Consider the following 17,178-nt stretch of genomic DNA (forward strand, 5'->3'; position numbering starts at 1 on the left):
CTACACTTCCCAGTTCCAAATAACCAGTCCACACAAAGTTTCAAGTATTTGTCCTTTTCCTACTCCCTGATGGCTCAGCAGGTAAAGAATCTGCCTTCCATGCAGGAGACACAGGAAACGTGGGATCGATCCTTGGGTTGGGGAGAACCCCCTGGAGAAGGAAATGGCAACCCACTCTAGTATTCTTGCCTGAGAAATCCGATGGACAGAAGAGCCTGCCAGGCTACTGTCCAATGGGTCGTAAAGAGTCGCACATGACTAAGTGACTAAGCACAAGTTACACACTACACCACTGAGGAAGCTGAAAATTATAATAGTAATAATTACAGTGAATTTCAGAAGAAGGCAGGAGCTGTCTCCCCAGGGTCAGAGCTTCTTCAGCCCCCCGCGTCTATCCCTCTTCAAGCTCTCCCCATGCTTCTAAAGACTCTCCTCTCCTTCCTTTCTTCAAAATGCCCAGGCAGGAGGGTTTGCGGGTCAGAGGTCTGCTGGAGGCTGGGGGAGGTGGGCGGCTACATGGTGATGTTCCGCTTTGTCTCACACACCCAGCGTTTCACTTGCTGGCAGAAATCGTCATTCCAGCGCCCATCCCATCTGATCTCTGCACAGTCCTCGCTGGCCCCCAGCTCGTGCCCCCGCCAGTCATCGGGCTGAGCGGGATCCCAGTTCCTAGGAAGGCAGGACAAAGTTCCGCTCCAGATGGCCCCCTCATCCCAACAACCCTCACCCCCCACCTCAGAAATGCATGGCTTTTTGGGGTTCAGGGAGCCATGACTGCAGTCTTGGGAGCTGAGAATCTGGGTGAGGCGGGAGATGGTGGGAGAATTTGGTCCCTGAGGGACGAGTGGGAGTGTACCGGGGGCAGAGACCAGATGGCCATCCCCAGGACAAATTAATGGGGAGAGACAAGGAGAAGCCACTTACTTGTAGCTGTGCTTGTAGTCTGTGCCGTCCACCCATTTCCAGGAGCCATCGCTGTCAGTGAGACCTATCCAGACTCTAAAGGGGTTTGTGTGTTGTACAATGAACTTCTGGAAAACAGGTGGGAGGGAAGTTTCTAGTCCCTTGTGCCTCCATTCAGGCCTTAGCTGTGGCGCCCTCACCCCACCCCCAGTCTGATCTGTCCCCACCTTGAAGCAACAGCTCCCAATACAAGTTCCTGGCTTTTTCTTCTGCAACCATATCTATTATTTAGTGAACATTTACTGGGCTAAACATTGTACTAATTGCTTTACAAGGATTATCTTATTTCATCCCCATAACGCTCTGTAAATTGGACACCCTAATGGTTTACACTTTACACGTGAGATTAAGGAACTGAGGGTATCTGTGGAGCCCAGGGTAACAACCCAGGGTCTGAGTTGGTGACCCTTGTCCCCTGACCTGGCCTCCCACTTCATTCCTAACTCACGGCTGCTAGACCCCTATTCTAATCTTTTCCCTGTCTTCTGCCCACAACCTCAAACTCTGGGATCCTGACCCCTGCCACCCTCAGGGTGACCCAATGACCCAGTAAAGATCTGGGTTTCACTTGCCTCTCACGTACATTTATCTGCTCCTACTTCTACATACAGGTTTACCTGGTGGCTCAGATGGTAAAGAATCCGCCTGCAATGCAGGAGACCTGGGTTCAATCCCTGTCTTGGAAACATCCCCTGGAGAAGGCAACAGCTACCCACTTCAGTATTCTTGCCTGGAGAATCCCATGGACAGAGGAGTATGACAGGCTACAGTCCACAGGGTTGCAAAGAGTCAGACGCAACCGAGCAACTTTCACTTTCACTTCACTTCTACATACAGCTGCCACGTCTGTTGTTCTCCAGGCCCTACAGCTTCCAAGCTCGGACCCACTGCTCAGAGCTCTGTTATGACTTGGCTACAGGGGCTCTGGCAGTCTGGCTGAAAATAAGAAGATGCCCTATATGTGAGGGACAGCCAAGCTGTCCAGCTGGTGGGCGTGGGACAAAAGTGGTTTTTGAGATAGCTTCCCAAGATCCATGCATACCTCTTAAGAGGAAGTGGCTTTCTCTTAAGAGATATGGCTCTTTCTGAGGCCTTAAGAGGGAGGTGTGGCGTGCTGCAATTCACAGGGTCACAAAGAGTCAGACACGACTGAGCAACTGAACTGAACTGAGGCCTTAAGCCCCCTGGCTTGGGACGGCAGCAGCATAGAGTGTGGTCACCTTGTTTTATGAAGGAAGCAGAGGGGGTCGGTTCACCAACATGCATATGTAGCAGTTTCCTTTGATAGCATATGAAGGGTCTCCAACTGCATCTGGAGGAAAATTTCCTAATTCCACTTTCCCTTCCTAGACACCTAATTAAAACTGCAGTTAGTCACCTCATCTGAAGGCAGATACAGTAGCATTCTTGAATTCTAGACTCCTGCAAATAGTCAATATCCTGTACGTGAAGGGACAGCTCTCAAGGGCTCCTAGGGCTGTTCCCCAAATTCAGGAGGGTCAACGAAGCTGGAGGGAAAATGCCTGGAGGCAAGATATTCTCTTTGCTGCTGCCCACTGCCCCAGTCCCCTCTTCCCATCACCACAAGAAGTTGAATAACTGAATGAACAATACAAAGCATCAATATCCAGCCCCCTGTGTTGAAGACTGAGTGTGTGTGCACGTGTGTGCTCAGTCATGTCCGACTCTTGGTGACCTCATGGTCTGTAGCCCACTAGGCTCCTCTGTCCATGGACTTTTCCAGGCAAGAGTACTGGAGTAGGTTGCCATTTCCTACTCCAGAAGATCTTCCCAACCCAGGGACTGAACCCGCATCTCCTGCATCGTCAGGCAGATTCTTTACCACTGCGCCACCTGGGAAACCCAGGTGAAGACTGAGGGGAGGGATGAAATAGTGTCAGATGATCAGAAAAGACAGTCCATGAGAACACTTCTGCCCTATTCATGAGTAAATAACAGGCAAGAAAGAATTCAGCCCATTCAAAGAAGGAGCCTGGGGGAGTTTTATCATGGAAACTGAGAAAAAATAAAGAGGATGGAAAGGAAGAGGAGGAAGAAAGAAGCACTGTGATATCAAGAAGAGAAGTGAAAAATATACTTTGTAAAGAAAGCATGTTTCTAAACCTAAGAAGCTATTGGAGAATAGCTTATATCCTCAGAAACATTAAAGAGGAGATGAACGACATAAAACTACAATAAGAAGAATCAAAGAAGAAAGATAACAATGATAAATAAAGAGAAGAAACTGAAAATTTTGAGCTACATTAAAAAAAAGAAACCTCAACAAAAAATCAAGTCTGAGATACAAAAGACAGTCATGAAAAAAGAGCCCAGAAAACTAAGGAAAAGAGAGAAAGAAGGTGAAGTGAAGTCACTCAGTCGTGTTCAACTCTTTTTGCGATCCCATGGGCTGTAGCCTACCAGGCTCCTCAGTCCATGGAATTTTCCAGGCAAGAGTACTGGAGTGGGTTGCCATTTCCTTCTCCAGGGGATCTTCCTAACCCAGGGATCGAACCCAGGTCTCCTACACTGCAGGCAGACGCTTTACCATCTGAGCCACCAGGGAAGCCCAATATTTCTTTGAGCCCCTTTTTTGGGGCAGGGGAGGCAAGAATACTGGAGTGGGCTGCTCCCTTCTCCAGGAGATCTTCCCAACCCACGGATTGAACCCTGGTCTCCCGCATTGTAGGCAGATGCTTTTAAACAGTAACGAGATGAAGGCTATGGAGGGTAGACAATGGAGATCATTTTGAATGGTGTGCTCCAGAGGAAAAGAGAACAAATGGGCAAGAAAAACTATTCAAATAAATGGCTTAAGAAAAATTTCCAAAACATATGAAAATCTAACTTTATGTGTTAAAAGAACTCTCCTAGCCTCAGAGCAAAAATACAGAGAATGTACAACACTGGAATATATCTGAGATTAATGAAATTCAAAGAAAAACTATTTGCACATACATGTAAGGAATGTGAGAGAGATATGAACGAGGCGTTATAAACTTCAAAGTTGCTAAGAAACTAGATCTGAATTGTTCTCAGTGAAAAAGAAATGATAATTGTGTGACATGGTAAAGGTAAGAGCTAATACTACTTTATTCATCATATTGCAATATGTAAATATATCAAACCAGGGTGTTGTGCACCTCAAACTTACAGGGTTACATGTCAATGATATCTCAATTTTAAAACCGAGAAAAGATTGAGGTGTGAGAAGAAGTGTACTGGTTTCCTCATCTTTCTCATGAAAGTTATATAAATTCTTTTATTTTTTAAAGCCAAGAAGTTTCAGCCCATTATTTAAAGTTATGACAGTAATTACTAGTGTAGCTAAAAACAAGCCACATTTAGTCCAAAATAACACAGTGGAGAAACCAAAAAGAATACATCTCACATAGCAAATGGGAGAAAATAAAAGAAGCATATAAAACAGAAAAGAATTAGACTGATTAAAGATATGTATTTTAAAATAAATGCAAGTGCGAGAGCCCAGAAATAAACCCACACACCTACGGTCAATTAATCTACGACAAAGGCGGCAAAAATATACAATGGAGAAAAGACAGTCTCTTCAACACGGTGGTGTTGGGAAAACTGGACAGCTACATGTACATCAATGAAATTAGAACACTCCCCCACACCATATACAAAAATAAACTCAAAATGGTTTAAAAACCTAAATATAAGACACGACACCCTAAAACTCCTAGAAGAGAACATAGGCAAAATATTCTGGGACATAAATCACAGCAGTATTTCTTAGACCAGTCTCTCAAGGCAAAAGAAATAAAAGCAAAAATAAACAAATGGGACCTAATCAAACTTAAAAGCTTTTGCACAGCAAAGAAAACTATCAACAGAACAAAAAGACCACTTATGGAATGGAAGAAAATATTTGCAAATGATGCAATTAACAAGGGGTTAATATTCAAAATATAAAAACAACTCATACAACTCAACATCAAAAAAACAACTCAACAAAAAAATTGGCAGAAGACCTAAACAAACATTTCTCCAAAGAAGACATACAGATGGCCAGCAGGTACATGAAAAGATGCTCAACATTGCAATTACTGCTGCTGCTGCTGCTGCTAAGTCACTTCAGTCGTGTCCGACTCTGTATGACCCCACAGATGGCAGCCCACCAGGCTTCCCCATCCCTGGGATTCTCCAGGCAAGAACACTGGAGTGGGTTGCCATTTCCTTCTCCAATGCATGAAAGTGAAGTCGCTCAGTCGTGTCCAACTCTTAGGGACCCCATGGACTGCAGCCCACCAGGCTCCTCCATCCATGGGAGTTTCCAGGCAAGAGTACTGGAGTGGGGTGCCATTAAGGGTGGCTAAACAATAGAGTAGTATCATTTATGGGGGGTGGGGGTGCCTAAAAAATTATCAATACTCAGGATGAATCCAAGATTAATTAAATCAGAACCTTTGAGTGCAAGATCAAGTGTCAATATGTTTTAAACTCCTCAAGAGGTTACAATACACTGCGATGGCTGAGAATCATTCATCTAAAACAGAGACTCAAAACGGTTGGAAATAAGAGGGATGGGCAGAGATACACGAAGCAAATGTAAGTGAAAAGAAATCAAGGACCAGTCCCTTCATATCACATGAAGATGAATTCAAGGCAAAAAGCATTAATCAGGACACTGATGTTCATTTCACAATAATAAAGGTACCATCCCATCCTCCATAAAGTTGTAGGTAGCATGAACTTGTGAGCCAAATCACAGACTGAGTCTTAGGTTGATTCACATGAAACTTTATAGGCCAATACTGATAGAATATTGGCAATTTCAACCTGATCAGTAAAGTAAAATATGTCCGTAATCCATATCCATATATATATCTCTACCCTCACCTCAAAGTGGGGATAACAAGAGTGCCTGCTCCATAGGGTTGTGAGGGTTAAAGCAATGGATATATGAAAGTGCCTGACACATAGTGAGGGCTCAGTAAATGTTATCTTTAATACCCTCCTTTGCCCGAACATGTCCACTTGTTCGAATGGGTTGAGTCTTCCCTCTGGACTTTGGAGTTGTGATCTGGTGGCAGCAGTGGGCAGGGAGACTCGGGGTGCTTTGGAGGGACCCAGTAACTCATGCCAGGTGTGTTCCTGTGAATCCCACCCACTCTGTCCCTTTCACGCAAAGACCCATCACGTTCCCCAGGCCAGCACAGAGCAAGCAGGGACTGTCAGCGCCTCCACAGTGTTCTCCACAGAAGTCCTGGCCCTTTAGTTCATCCTGCCACTCATTCTGTCTCCTGCCCTGATCCTCATCACCTGGTCTCCTGGCTCCTATCCTTTGCCCTGGCTCCTGGATGTAATCTCCCACCTCTTAGAATCAATGGCTGCTCCATCATGAACCTCCCAGAGTGTGGACAGATTTCTGCTTCTAGTTTCTTCCTTGGGTTAGAAAAAAATAACAAAACAAGCCTGACCCAGCCTCCCAGAGTTTGCATTCCCAAGGTTTCCTCCTGCCTTTGGGAAGGTCGTGGTTTCACCTGTTCCTCTCTGGAGTTGATGACCACGAGGTGGGCATTCTCCAGCTGGCAGTACTTCTCAGCCTCGAGCCAGGGCTTCCCTGAGCGAGAGAACCAGTAGCAGCTGCCATCATGGTCCACCCAGTTCACTGGGCAGCATTCTGTGCCTGAGGGGGTTGGAGGGACAGAAGGAGATAAGATCCAGCTGGAGGGGACACGCAGAGGGACTGGAGACGCTCACCCCCCAACCCCGCCCCACCACATCCCTACCATTGCTCTGGAAGTGTGCCATCTGACAAGTCAGTGTGCGCAGATCCATGGGGAAGTGCTTCAGATGGAGCCGCAAAGTGGCATGATCTAAGGGTCAGAGTGTGGCAAGGGTGTGGTAGGCCATGTGCATGGCCCACTGACCAGGACTCCAGCGTCTGGCTGGGGAGATACACGCTAGCACACACACGCACACTCAGGACAGAGTCTCTGACCTGCTTTCAGGTCTTGCTGCTGTTTTCCCAGCTTGGCTTCCAGAAGTCTCACCTTGTCACCGGCGAAGCCTCCTGCAACAGAGGAAAGTTAACCTGTCTCCTTTCCACTCTGCCTCCCCAACATTTCTCCATCCTCATGCCACTGACACGTCAGTCCGGGCCACCATCACCTTGACCTAGGATGTTGCATGCTCTGCTCTCTGTTGCATGCTCCCAACCCCACCCACTCTTCTCTTGGCTGCACGGTGGTGTTCTGAAGCACAACCTGCTCAGGCCACTCCCCTGTTAAATCCTTCCCGTAGCTCCCTATGTTCTCAAAGTAAAGCCCCACGAGTTAGCACAGCTTGCCTGCATGGCCTGGCCCTGACCCACCTCTCTAGCCCACCCTTGGCCCACCCCTCCAGCCACACTGGAAATGTTGAGAGTCTAGGACCTGCAGTGGTCTTCCTCACGTCCTGGTCATCAGACTCTGCTCTCTACCTGGTTCCCACCTCCATCCTCTACTCTAACCCTTACTCATCCTTCATGGACCCTCGGCTCAGGAAGCAGCATCCTTGGAACCCTTGCCTGGCTTCTCAGGTTGGGTTATCCGCCCTAGTCTGTGCTTCCTTCCCAGTACCCCTAAACACTCCCCTATCGGACCCAGCATGCATGCGTGTGTGTTAAGTCACTCAGTCATGTCCAACTTTTTGCAACCCCATGGACTGTAGCCTTCCAGGCTCCTCCATCCTTGGGATTCTCCAGGCAAGGGTACTGTACAGTGGGTAGCCATCCCCTTCTCCAGGGAATCTTTCTGAACCAGGGATCGAACCCAGCTGTCATGTATTGCAAGTAGACTCTTTACTGTCTGAGCCACCAGGGAAGCCAGCAAGGGGCCCAGCCAACCCTCGCTGCTAAACTAACCCCTCAACCACCCAGCACATCCCAGTCTCTCCCCTTGGGGCTCGCCCACTCACCGTGGGAGCTGAGATTCAGGATGTCCATCAGGGTGCCCGACGAGAAGTTGCTGAAAGCTTCCTGTAGGGTCTGCAGCTCCCCTTGCAGCTGTGCTCCTTGTCAGGAGACAAAACAGGACAAAGTGGATCGCACTCTGTCCCACCTGACAGCCCTCATCACTGTCTGTGGGATGGTCTCCTTCCCCGCCCCAGCACTGCCTCCATCTCTTCCCTATCGTGGCTCTCACTGGCCCCAGCACTGCCCGAATCCGCGCCCCCATCGCTGCCCCACCCCTGCGACCCTCACTTTGGGACCCTGTCACACAGATAGCCACCAGCAGCAGGACGTTGAAGACCAGGACAAGCAGACTGAGGCGGAACTTGGAGCAGAGACGCTGCAGCACAAGAGGCTGGGGAGGAGGCATCCCTGCAAGAGAAGGGGTGTCAGGACAAGGGGCATCAGAGGCAGGGGGCCAGAGAGCCAACCTCATGGAGCGTCAGAGGAGCAGAGCCTGAAGAAATACAGCCTTGCTGGGTGAGGGCAGGCGGAGAAAGTAGATTCCGAAATGAAAAACACTCTGGATAAAATTAATAGATGAGACAGGCATATGTCTCAATGAACTTGGAGGCATAGCAACAACAACTGTATAAAAAGAAACGCCAGGAAAGAAAAGAATCCCACACTCCCCCATAAAATAGAAAGAGCACCAATGAGCTGTGGGATCATTAATATATGCATAATTGATGGAAAGGGGAGCTGGAGAGGCAGAAAGAAATTTTTTTTGAGGAAACAATAGCCAGTGTATCTCCAAATCTTCTGAAAACTCTAGGCCTATAAAAGCCTGGGAAGAGTGGAAGCTGCTCCCAGGTGAGCAGGTGCCAGCTGTCAACCCACTTTCAGGCAGCAGAGGCTGCTAGAGGCTGGCTGATGGTTGCACCCCTCAGGCACGCTCTGCCAGGCTGTCCATCCTGCCTCTTTCAGGCGAGCCCCCTGTCCCGTGAAATCCAAAACCGCTGGACTCTCTCCAAGCCTCCTGCTGAAACACGAATCCTCTCATTCTCAGAAGATCCAACAATATCCAAAGTTACTTTTGTGTGTTCACTACCTACCAGGCAGCTTGTGGGACCTGAAGGGGCAGAGGGGTGTAGGTGGGTGTGGCCTCTGCCCCACGCAGCCTGTTGAAAAGGCTTGTGAACCTGCTGCCAAGAAAAGGAGAAGCCTGGTGGGACAGCAGCCTTCTCCCCTGCCCAGCTCCCACCCTCAGCTGCAACAGGGGCAGTTCTTCCAGCCTCAGGCAGGAAGGGGTCCCTCTTCCCAGCCCAGGCTAACCAGTCCCCCTCCTTGAGCTTCAACCCCCAACCCCTCCTGGTCTCCACAGAGCTTCACTCCATCACCACCACCCACACCTGACATCCCCTCCCACATCCCGGCTCCCGCCCTTCACCTTGGAAATGGCTCAGCTCTTTCTCGCCTGAAAACTTTCTCCTAGACACTTGGGGACTTTGGTCAAGATTTGCTAGAGAAAGATCCAGGCAGGGGGCTTGGAGGGGAAATTTCTCTGTGTCCTTTCCCTCCAACACACCCTTCCCCTACCCCCCATCACACACAGCACATACTGGTCAGGTTGGAAGGAAGAGGGGAGACCCCTTTCCTGGGATCCTGGGGGTGGAGAAGGGGGTGAGGTCAGAGGATAGTCCCTGGTCATAGGGTGAATGTGACAAAGGCCTCAGAGGGACAGAGAGTGACTGGGAGCTAGACTAGGGTGGAGCAGAGCCCCAGATACCAGACACTTGCCTTTCCAGAATGGTTCTCTCCTGGGGCTGTGCCCACAAGTGCCTGGGCCCTCGCCTCTGCCGAGCTGGTGGTCATTCTCCTCGGAGTCCAGCTGCTGGATGTCCTGGAAGTCCCTGGCCATGCTGGGTCCTGGGTGTGGCTGGACCCTGCCTGGGTTCAGGGCTGCTTTAGGGCTGGGACTGAGTTGGGGTTGATGCTCGTGCTAAGATGCTAATTGAGGTGGAGGCTGATGGATGTAGGCTCAGAGTGGGTCTAGGCGATGGCTTGGGTTGGATCTGAGGTTGGAGGGGAGATGGAAGCTGAAATGCTGCTGGGTCCCATCCCCTCTCAGGAGACCGCTTGGGCCTCGAGCCTCCCCTCCACACATGCCAATCACCCCACAACTTCCCATCGACTCCCCCCCACTGTCTCTGAACCAGGGTCTGTCTAATCCCAGACATCCCCAGGCCCACCTGCCTCCCCAGTGACCTCAGTTTACCTGTTCAAGGTCTAGAAGGCCGCCCAGGCCCCAGGACGCAGGAGGGCTTGAACCAGGAGAACTGGGGACCAGGTGGTGCTGGAGGAGAGGAGGGAAGGGGTGAGCACCATTTCAGGTGAGGGCCCTGAACCCGTGTGCCTGAGTGTCCAAGCGCTTCTAACTTGGCATCTCCTGCCCCTGGGACTTTGGACAGTAAACAGAGTGGAAACTGAGTTGGAAACTCAGTCAATATGTGGTGGGGGCAGAGGGCAGGACTGTGTCTCTGTCCTTCACAGAGAAGGGGTCTCCTGGCCTGACCCTTCTACCCTCGGAAGCTAGTCACCTCACTCTTCACGGAACATTTGGGAGGGGGGCCAGCCAGGAGGAACCAGGGTGCAATTGGCTATTTCCTCTCTATCCCACTCCCATTTCACTTCCTGCCTCAGATTCCTGGAATTGTTAGTCAGACAACCCTGATGAGGATTGGAGGGGCCACTTCTGTGCTCTTGCCCAATCTGGCATCTGAGCCAAGGCCCCACGTCCTGTAGGCCCAGCCATCAGGCTTCCCAGCTTTGGGCCAACTGGCTTCACTCTCCATGGGAGTAAAGCCCCTCAGAGACTGGAAATTCAGGGAGGGCAGAGAAGAGGGAAGAGCATCCAGAAAGCGGTGGATAGGAGAGGTTCAACCTTGTAAATAAGCCCCTTCTGTGGCCCTGGTTGGGCTTCCCTGGTGGCTCAGTGGCAAACAATCTGCCTGCGATGCAGGAGACACAAGTATGATCCCCGGGTCAGGAAGATCCCTTGGAGGAGGAAAGGGCAATCCACCCCAGTATTCTTGCCTGAGAAATCCCATGGACAGAGGAGCCTGGTGGGCCACAGTCCGTGGAGTCACAAAGAGTCGGACACGACTGAGCGACTGAGAGGCCCTCTCGTGGCCCTACTCCAGAAGCCTTGGGCCTCACATCCAGGCACGGTGCTAAATGACCCACAGACATGCTCTCTGGTAACTCTCACAACATGTTGCAACAGATCACTTCACTTCTGCTGATCCCACTTCACTTCTGCTGATCCCACTTCACAGAGGAGGGAACAACCTGGAGGAGATTAAGTGACTTTACTGTGTAGCAGGGGACGGGGCGGGGCAGGGGGTGGACAGTGGGAGGCAAAACAGATGGAGGGAAAATGCCATCCCATCAGACTGGGGGGTCTTCACAGTCCTGTGAGGAAGACAGGGCTTCACGAACCGAAAAATCAGAGCTCAGTTGGTAAAGAATCCGCCTGCAGTGCGGGAGACCTGGGTTTGATCCCTGGGTTGGGAAGATCCCCTGGAGAAGGGAAAATCTAGCCAATCCAGTATTCTGACCTGGAGAATACCATGGACTGTATGGGGTTGCAAAGAGTCGGATATGACTGAGCGACTTTCACTTTCACCATCTACACTTGGGCTAACAACAGCTTGGGAGAGAAAACCCAATTTTCATTCCTGATTTTATATACATATATACACATCAGTTATTTGGCTGCACTGGGTCTTCATTATGGCATGAGGGCTCTTCAGTTGCAGCATGTGGGATCCAGTTCCCTGACACCGTATGGAGACAGAGAGAGCACAGAGAAGAACCGAGGCCCCCCACACATGAACAAAGCCTTCTGGGAGCTTCCAGTCTAGCCTACAGCTGAATGCATCCAAGTGTATGACCCTAGCCAAGACCATATGGTCTACCTGGCCTAGCCCTGCACGGGTTCCTGACCCAGAGAATCTTGAGAAATAAATACAGTTGACCCTTGAATGGTGCAGGGATTAGGGGCACTGACCCTCTCCCTGCAGTTGAAAACTTGAGTATGACTTTACAGTACCCTTTGTATCCCCTGATCCACGTCTGCAGATGATGTAACACATTTTTTGTGGAAAAAAATCTGCTTATAAAGTGAAACTGTGCAGTTCAAACCCGTTGTGTTCAAGGGTCAACTGTAGTTGTTTATTTTAGGCCACTGGAGCTTTGGGTTAGACTGTTATGTATCAATAGGTAACTGAAATAAAATATACCCTTAAGTATGCATCCTTATCAAATATGTGGCATAGTTTGCGTGCCTGTTTTTTAGATAGATAAGTGAAGCTTTCATACATCTCATTTGTTCCCGACTTTTTCACACAAGAATAAATGTTTAAGATCTATCTGTGTTGCTATTTTTACATCTGGTTTGTTGCTATGAACCTCTGCACAATATTCAATGGTGCGTATTCGTCATTGAATATTTACCCAGTCCCCAAATGAGGAACACCCAACTACTGCAATGGACACAGCATGTCCCCATGAGGACCTAGGTGAAACTATCTCTCAGGACTATATCCAAGACTGAAATTGCCAAGTCACAGAATATTCTCACACTTAATTTAATGCATACACACACACCATTTTTTTCCCCATCAGTGAGATCATATTCACAATACTCTTTTGCAGTACAGTTTTTATTCCCTTTCATTTCTCACTTGCCTCATGCTCCTCATCCACTCACTGCATCCTCCATCCTTGCCCCTCCTGTGATATTAATGGCCTTCTGTTTTATCTCTGCTATTAATGCTTCATCAAGTTCCCACGTGGAGCTTGGTGAGAATTTCCCTGTGAACCATATCCGGGAGTGAAAGTGTCATGTCACAAAGGATTCTCAAGCTTAATTTCACCCGAGTCCAGCCAGGCTATACCTCTTCCAGAACGGCCATGCCTGTTGACACTCCCATCACCAGCATATGAGGGCTCCCTCTTTTGCGTCATCCTCCTCAACACTTCTCAATACTATTCAGCTTCCCACCACCCTGATGACATCTCACTGCTCTTCTATGCTACATTTCTGGTTAATAGAGGGTTTGAACATTTCTCCATCTATTTTCTATTCGCTCAGATTTCCTCTGCTATGGGCAGCTTTTCCACATCCTATATCCATTTTTCTATTGGGTTTCCTGGATTCACTTTGCTGACTGGAGGCATATCTTGTATATTCTAGATACATGTTTAGAAAACAAGAAAGGTCTTTTGAAAATTAAAAACAATTTTTTTGTTCTTAAAGCCAAAACAGTTAATAGAAGTGCTGGAAGATAAAAATCAGGAAATCGTTCCAAAAAAGGGACAAAGCTGTTTTTTGTTTTTTTAAATGAGGAAACAGCTAAACTGAGGGCATTTTTTTACCCCCTGGCCTCATGTTTCCATGTATACTTCCTGCTAGGGAACTCTCCAGGCCTTTCTCAAACATGCCCACCACACCTCCCCAGGAGAGGAAGCTTGCCTGTGGGCTCTCTTTGGTTCTCTCTGCTCAGCCAGTGATCTGTGTTCTGCCAGGTGACACTGAGCCCGCCCCTGCAGAGAAAACCTGCTTTGCCCAGCTCTGCCTGTGACTAGGTAAATATGTCTGTCTAATTCTTGGATGAAATATTAACAAGTCCTTTTGATTTAAGGGGCTTCCCTGTAGCTCAGCTGATAAAGAATCTGCCTGCAACGCAGTAGACCCCAGTTCGATTCCTGGGTTGGGAAGATCCACTGGAGAAGGGAAAGGCTACCCACTCCAGTATTCTGGCCTGGAGAATTTACAGTCCATGGTCTCGCAAAGAGTCGGACATGACTGAGCGACTTTCACTTTCACTTGATTTAAGGTTTGACGCCAAGTCCACCTTAACTGTATATCAGCAAGAAAGCTAGCAACTAGACATCATTTATCTGTCTACTGTGTCTTGGTTCTCAATTGGTTTCAAACTTGAGAGGAAAAGAAAGCACCCCGCTCTTTTTTCACCAGCCTTGTTAAATCTCCAAGAATAATATAAAAGATAAATTGATCCCAAACATTCAAGTAATAGTTCTAGAAGATACAGAAGGAAGTAAAAGGAAATAATACAAGATTGTTACTTAGAATTAAAAGCATGAGGCTCCAAATTTAAATAACCTACTAACTGCCCATCTTTTCATTAAAGAATGACCAGAGGACATAACTGTGAAATTTCAGAATACCAGCAATAAAGATTCTAAAAGCTACTGGAGGCAGGGGGAAAAAATCTCTTATAAAGAAACAAGAACTGGAACAGATTCTGCTTTCCAGTTGTTACACTCAACATCAGGAGATAGGACAATGCCTTCAAATTTGCAAGGGAAATTTTTTTCAACCTAGATTTGTCAGTGCAAATGATCATTGACATGAAAAAATAGGGGGAAAAAAAGAGAGTTTTCAAGGACTTCCCTGGTGGTTAAGACTCCATGCTCTCAATGCCGGGGGCCTGGGTTGAATCCCTGGTCAGGGAACTAGATCCTGAATGTAGTAACTAAGACCCAGCACAGCCAAATAAATAAATACAATTTTTAAAAACTTAAAGAACTTTCAGACATTCCAAGGCTCAGAATATTTATATCATACTTCTACTATGTTTACAAGTACCCTAGAAAGTGAAGAAATAATCCAGAAACAAGATACATAAAAGAATATCTCAGTATGGGACTTTCTGTTATTATTAAATAAAATTTTATTAAACTCTTTCTGTATTTCTGTCTACAAGTTGACTTTTTGTCTTAGAATGCTAACTAGTGAAATTTGAGAGCCTGGCCTTAAAAATGCAAGTCATAATAATAAATTTAAGAGATCTAAGGAAGAGATGGAGGGCTTCCCGGGTGGCTTAGTGGTAAAGAATCCACCTGCTAATGCAGGAAACACGGGTTCAATCCCTGGTCAGAGAGGATACTACATGCAACTAAGCCCTGTGCACTACACTATTGAGCCTGTGCTCTAGAGCTGGGGAACCTCAACTACTGAAGCCCTTGCATCCTAGCGCCCGGCCTGTAAAGACGGAAGCCATCCCAATGAGAAGCCGGAGCATCGCAACTAGAGGGTAACCCCCACAAGCCGCAACTAGAGAAAAACTCACACAGCAACGAAGACCCAGCACAGCCCAAAATAAATAAATAAATGTGGTCAGTCTTATTTAAAAAAAAAAAAATACTATAACAGGCTTTCAAAGTCACTTCGTGTTTTGGTTTACTCTTTCTTAAGCAGCTAGGTTTTTCTTTTTGCTATTATATTCCTAACATCCAGGATAGTAGCGCCACCTTGTGGTCATACCTGCATGATGCACGGGTCTTCGAGGAGGGAGACTGCCAGCGACCTGCGCCTTAATATTCTTTTAACTTCTTCAGTTCAGTTCAGTCGCTCAGTCGTGTCCGACTCTTTCCGACCCCATGAATCGCAGCACGCCAGGCCTCCCTGTCCATCACCAACTCCCGGAGTTCACTCAGACTCACGTCCATCGAGTCAGTGATGCCATCCAGCCATCTCATCCTCTGGCGTCGTCCCCTTCTCCTCCTGCCCTCAATCCCTCCCAGCATCAGAGTCTTTTCCAATGAGTCAACTCTTCGCATGAGGTGGCCAAAGTACTGGAGTTTCAGCTTCAGCATCATTCCCTCCAAAGAAATCCCAGGGCTGATCTCCTTCAGAATGGACTGGTTGGGTCTCCTTGCAGTCCAAGGGACTCGCAAGAGTCTTCTCCAACACCACAGTTCAAAAACATCAACTCGTCGGTGCTCAGCCTTCTTCACAGTCCAACTCTCACATCCATACATGACCACAGGAAAAACCATAGCCTTGAGTAGACGGACCTTTGTTGGCAAAGTAATGCCTCTGCTTTTGAACATGCTATCTAGGTTGGTCATAACTTTCCTTCCAAGGAGTAAACGTCTTTTAATTTCATGGCTGCAATCACCATCTGCAGTGATTTTGGAGCCCAAAAAAATAAAGTCTGACACTATTTCCACTGTTTCCCCATCTATTTCCCATGAAGTGATGGGACCAGATGCCATGATCTTAGTTTTCTGAATGTTGAGCTTTAAGCCAACTTTTTCACTCTCCACTTTCACTTTCATCAAGAGGCTTTTGAGTTCCTCTTCACTTTCTGCCATAAGGGTGGTGTCATCTACATATCTGAGGTTATTGAGATTTCTCCCAGCAATCTTGATTCCAGCTTGTGCTTCTTCCAGCCCAGCGTTTCTCATGATGTACTCTGCATAGATGATAAATAAGCAGGGTGACAATATACAGCCTTGACATACTCCTTTTCCTATTTGGAACCAGTCTTTTGTTCCATGTCCAGTTCCAACTGTTGCTTCCTGACCTGCATACATATTTCTCAAGAGGCAGATCAGGTGGTCTGGTATTCCCAACTCTTTCAGAATTTTCCACAGTTTATGAAAGCCTTCCTCAGTGATCAATGCAAAGAAATAGAGGAAAACAACAGAATGGGAAAGACTAGAGATCTCTTCAAGAAAATTAGAGATACCAAGGGAACATTTCATGCAAAGATGGGCTTGATAAAGGACAGAAATGGTATGGACCTAACAGAAGCAGAAGATATTAAGAAGAGGTGGCAAGAATACACAGAAGAACTGTACAAAAAAGATCTTCACAACCCAGATAATCACAATGGTGTGATCACTGACCTAGAACCAGACATCCTGGAATGTGAAGTCCAGTGGGCCTTAGAAAGCATCACTACGAACAAAGCTAGTGGAGGTGATGGAATTCCAGTTGAGCTATTTCAAATCCTGGAAGATGATGCTGTGAAAGTGCTGCACTCAATATGCCAGCAAATTTGGAATACTCAGCAGTGGCCACAGGACTGGAAAAGGTCAGTTTTCATTCCAATCCCAAAGAAAGGCAATGCCAAAGAATGCTCAAACTACCGCACAATTGCACTCATCTCACACGCTAGTAAAGTAATGCTCAAAAGTCTCCAAGCCAGGCTTCAGCAATATGTGAACCGTGAACTTCCTGATGTTCAAGATGGTTTTAGAAAAGGCAGAGCAACCAGAGATCAAATTGCCAACATCCGCTGGATCATGGAAAAAGCAAGAGAGTTCCAGAAAAACATCTATTTCTGCTTTATTGACTATGCCAAAGCCTTTGACTGTGTGGATCACAATAAACTGTGAAAAATTCCCAGCATCAGAGTCTTTTCCAATGAGTCAACTCTTTGCATGAGGTGGCCAAAGTACTGGAGTTTCAGCTTCAGCATCAGTCTTTGCAAAGAACA

At 47.5% G+C, this 17,178-nt stretch overlaps 1 protein-coding gene across 2 annotated transcripts; it reads right to left on the bottom strand.

The window, feature by feature from the left end:
- Window positions 1-293: 293 nt before the first annotated feature.
- Window positions 294-10,337, bottom strand: ASGR2 (asialoglycoprotein receptor 2). Of its 2 annotated transcripts, none has more exons than XM_019982290.2 (9): window positions 10,140-10,337; window positions 9,662-9,936; window positions 8,174-8,293; window positions 7,888-7,983; window positions 6,932-7,003; window positions 6,720-6,806; window positions 6,471-6,616; window positions 925-1,031; window positions 294-669 (listed from the first exon to the last, which is right to left on the bottom strand). In XM_019982290.2, exons 2-9 carry the CDS (start codon window positions 9,780-9,782, stop codon window positions 513-515), a joined length of 906 nt encoding a protein of 301 aa, XP_019837849.1. In that variant the 5' UTR covers window positions 9,783-9,936; window positions 10,140-10,337; the 3' UTR covers window positions 294-512. The 2 variants fall into 2 exon arrangements, with proteins under 2 accessions (XP_019837849.1, XP_019837850.1); XM_019982291.2 differs by having other exon boundaries at window positions 9,662-9,811; window positions 10,140-10,304.
- Between the last annotated feature and the right edge of the window lie 6,841 nt (window positions 10,338-17,178).

Source organism: Bos indicus, chromosome 19 (genome assembly GCF_029378745.1).
Source record: "Bos indicus isolate NIAB-ARS_2022 breed Sahiwal x Tharparkar chromosome 19, NIAB-ARS_B.indTharparkar_mat_pri_1.0, whole genome shotgun sequence".
Taxonomy (NCBI): domain Eukaryota; kingdom Metazoa; phylum Chordata; class Mammalia; order Artiodactyla; family Bovidae; genus Bos; species Bos indicus.

Excerpts from the sequence above, each read along its gene's own strand:
- ASGR2 (XM_019982290.2), bottom strand. The coding sequence starts at position 9,782 with ATGGCCAGGGACTTCCAGGACATCCAGCAGCTGGACTCCGAGGAGAAT. Across the intron at positions 8,294-9,661 it reads GAGAGAACCATTCTGGAAAG|GGATGCCTCCTCCCCAGCCT; the intron begins GCAAGTGTCTGG and ends CTTCTCTTGCAG. Across the intron at positions 6,807-6,931 it reads GCAGCAAGACCTGAAAGCAG|ATCATGCCACTTTGCGGCTC; the intron begins GTCAGAGACTCT and ends TCTGACCCTTAG.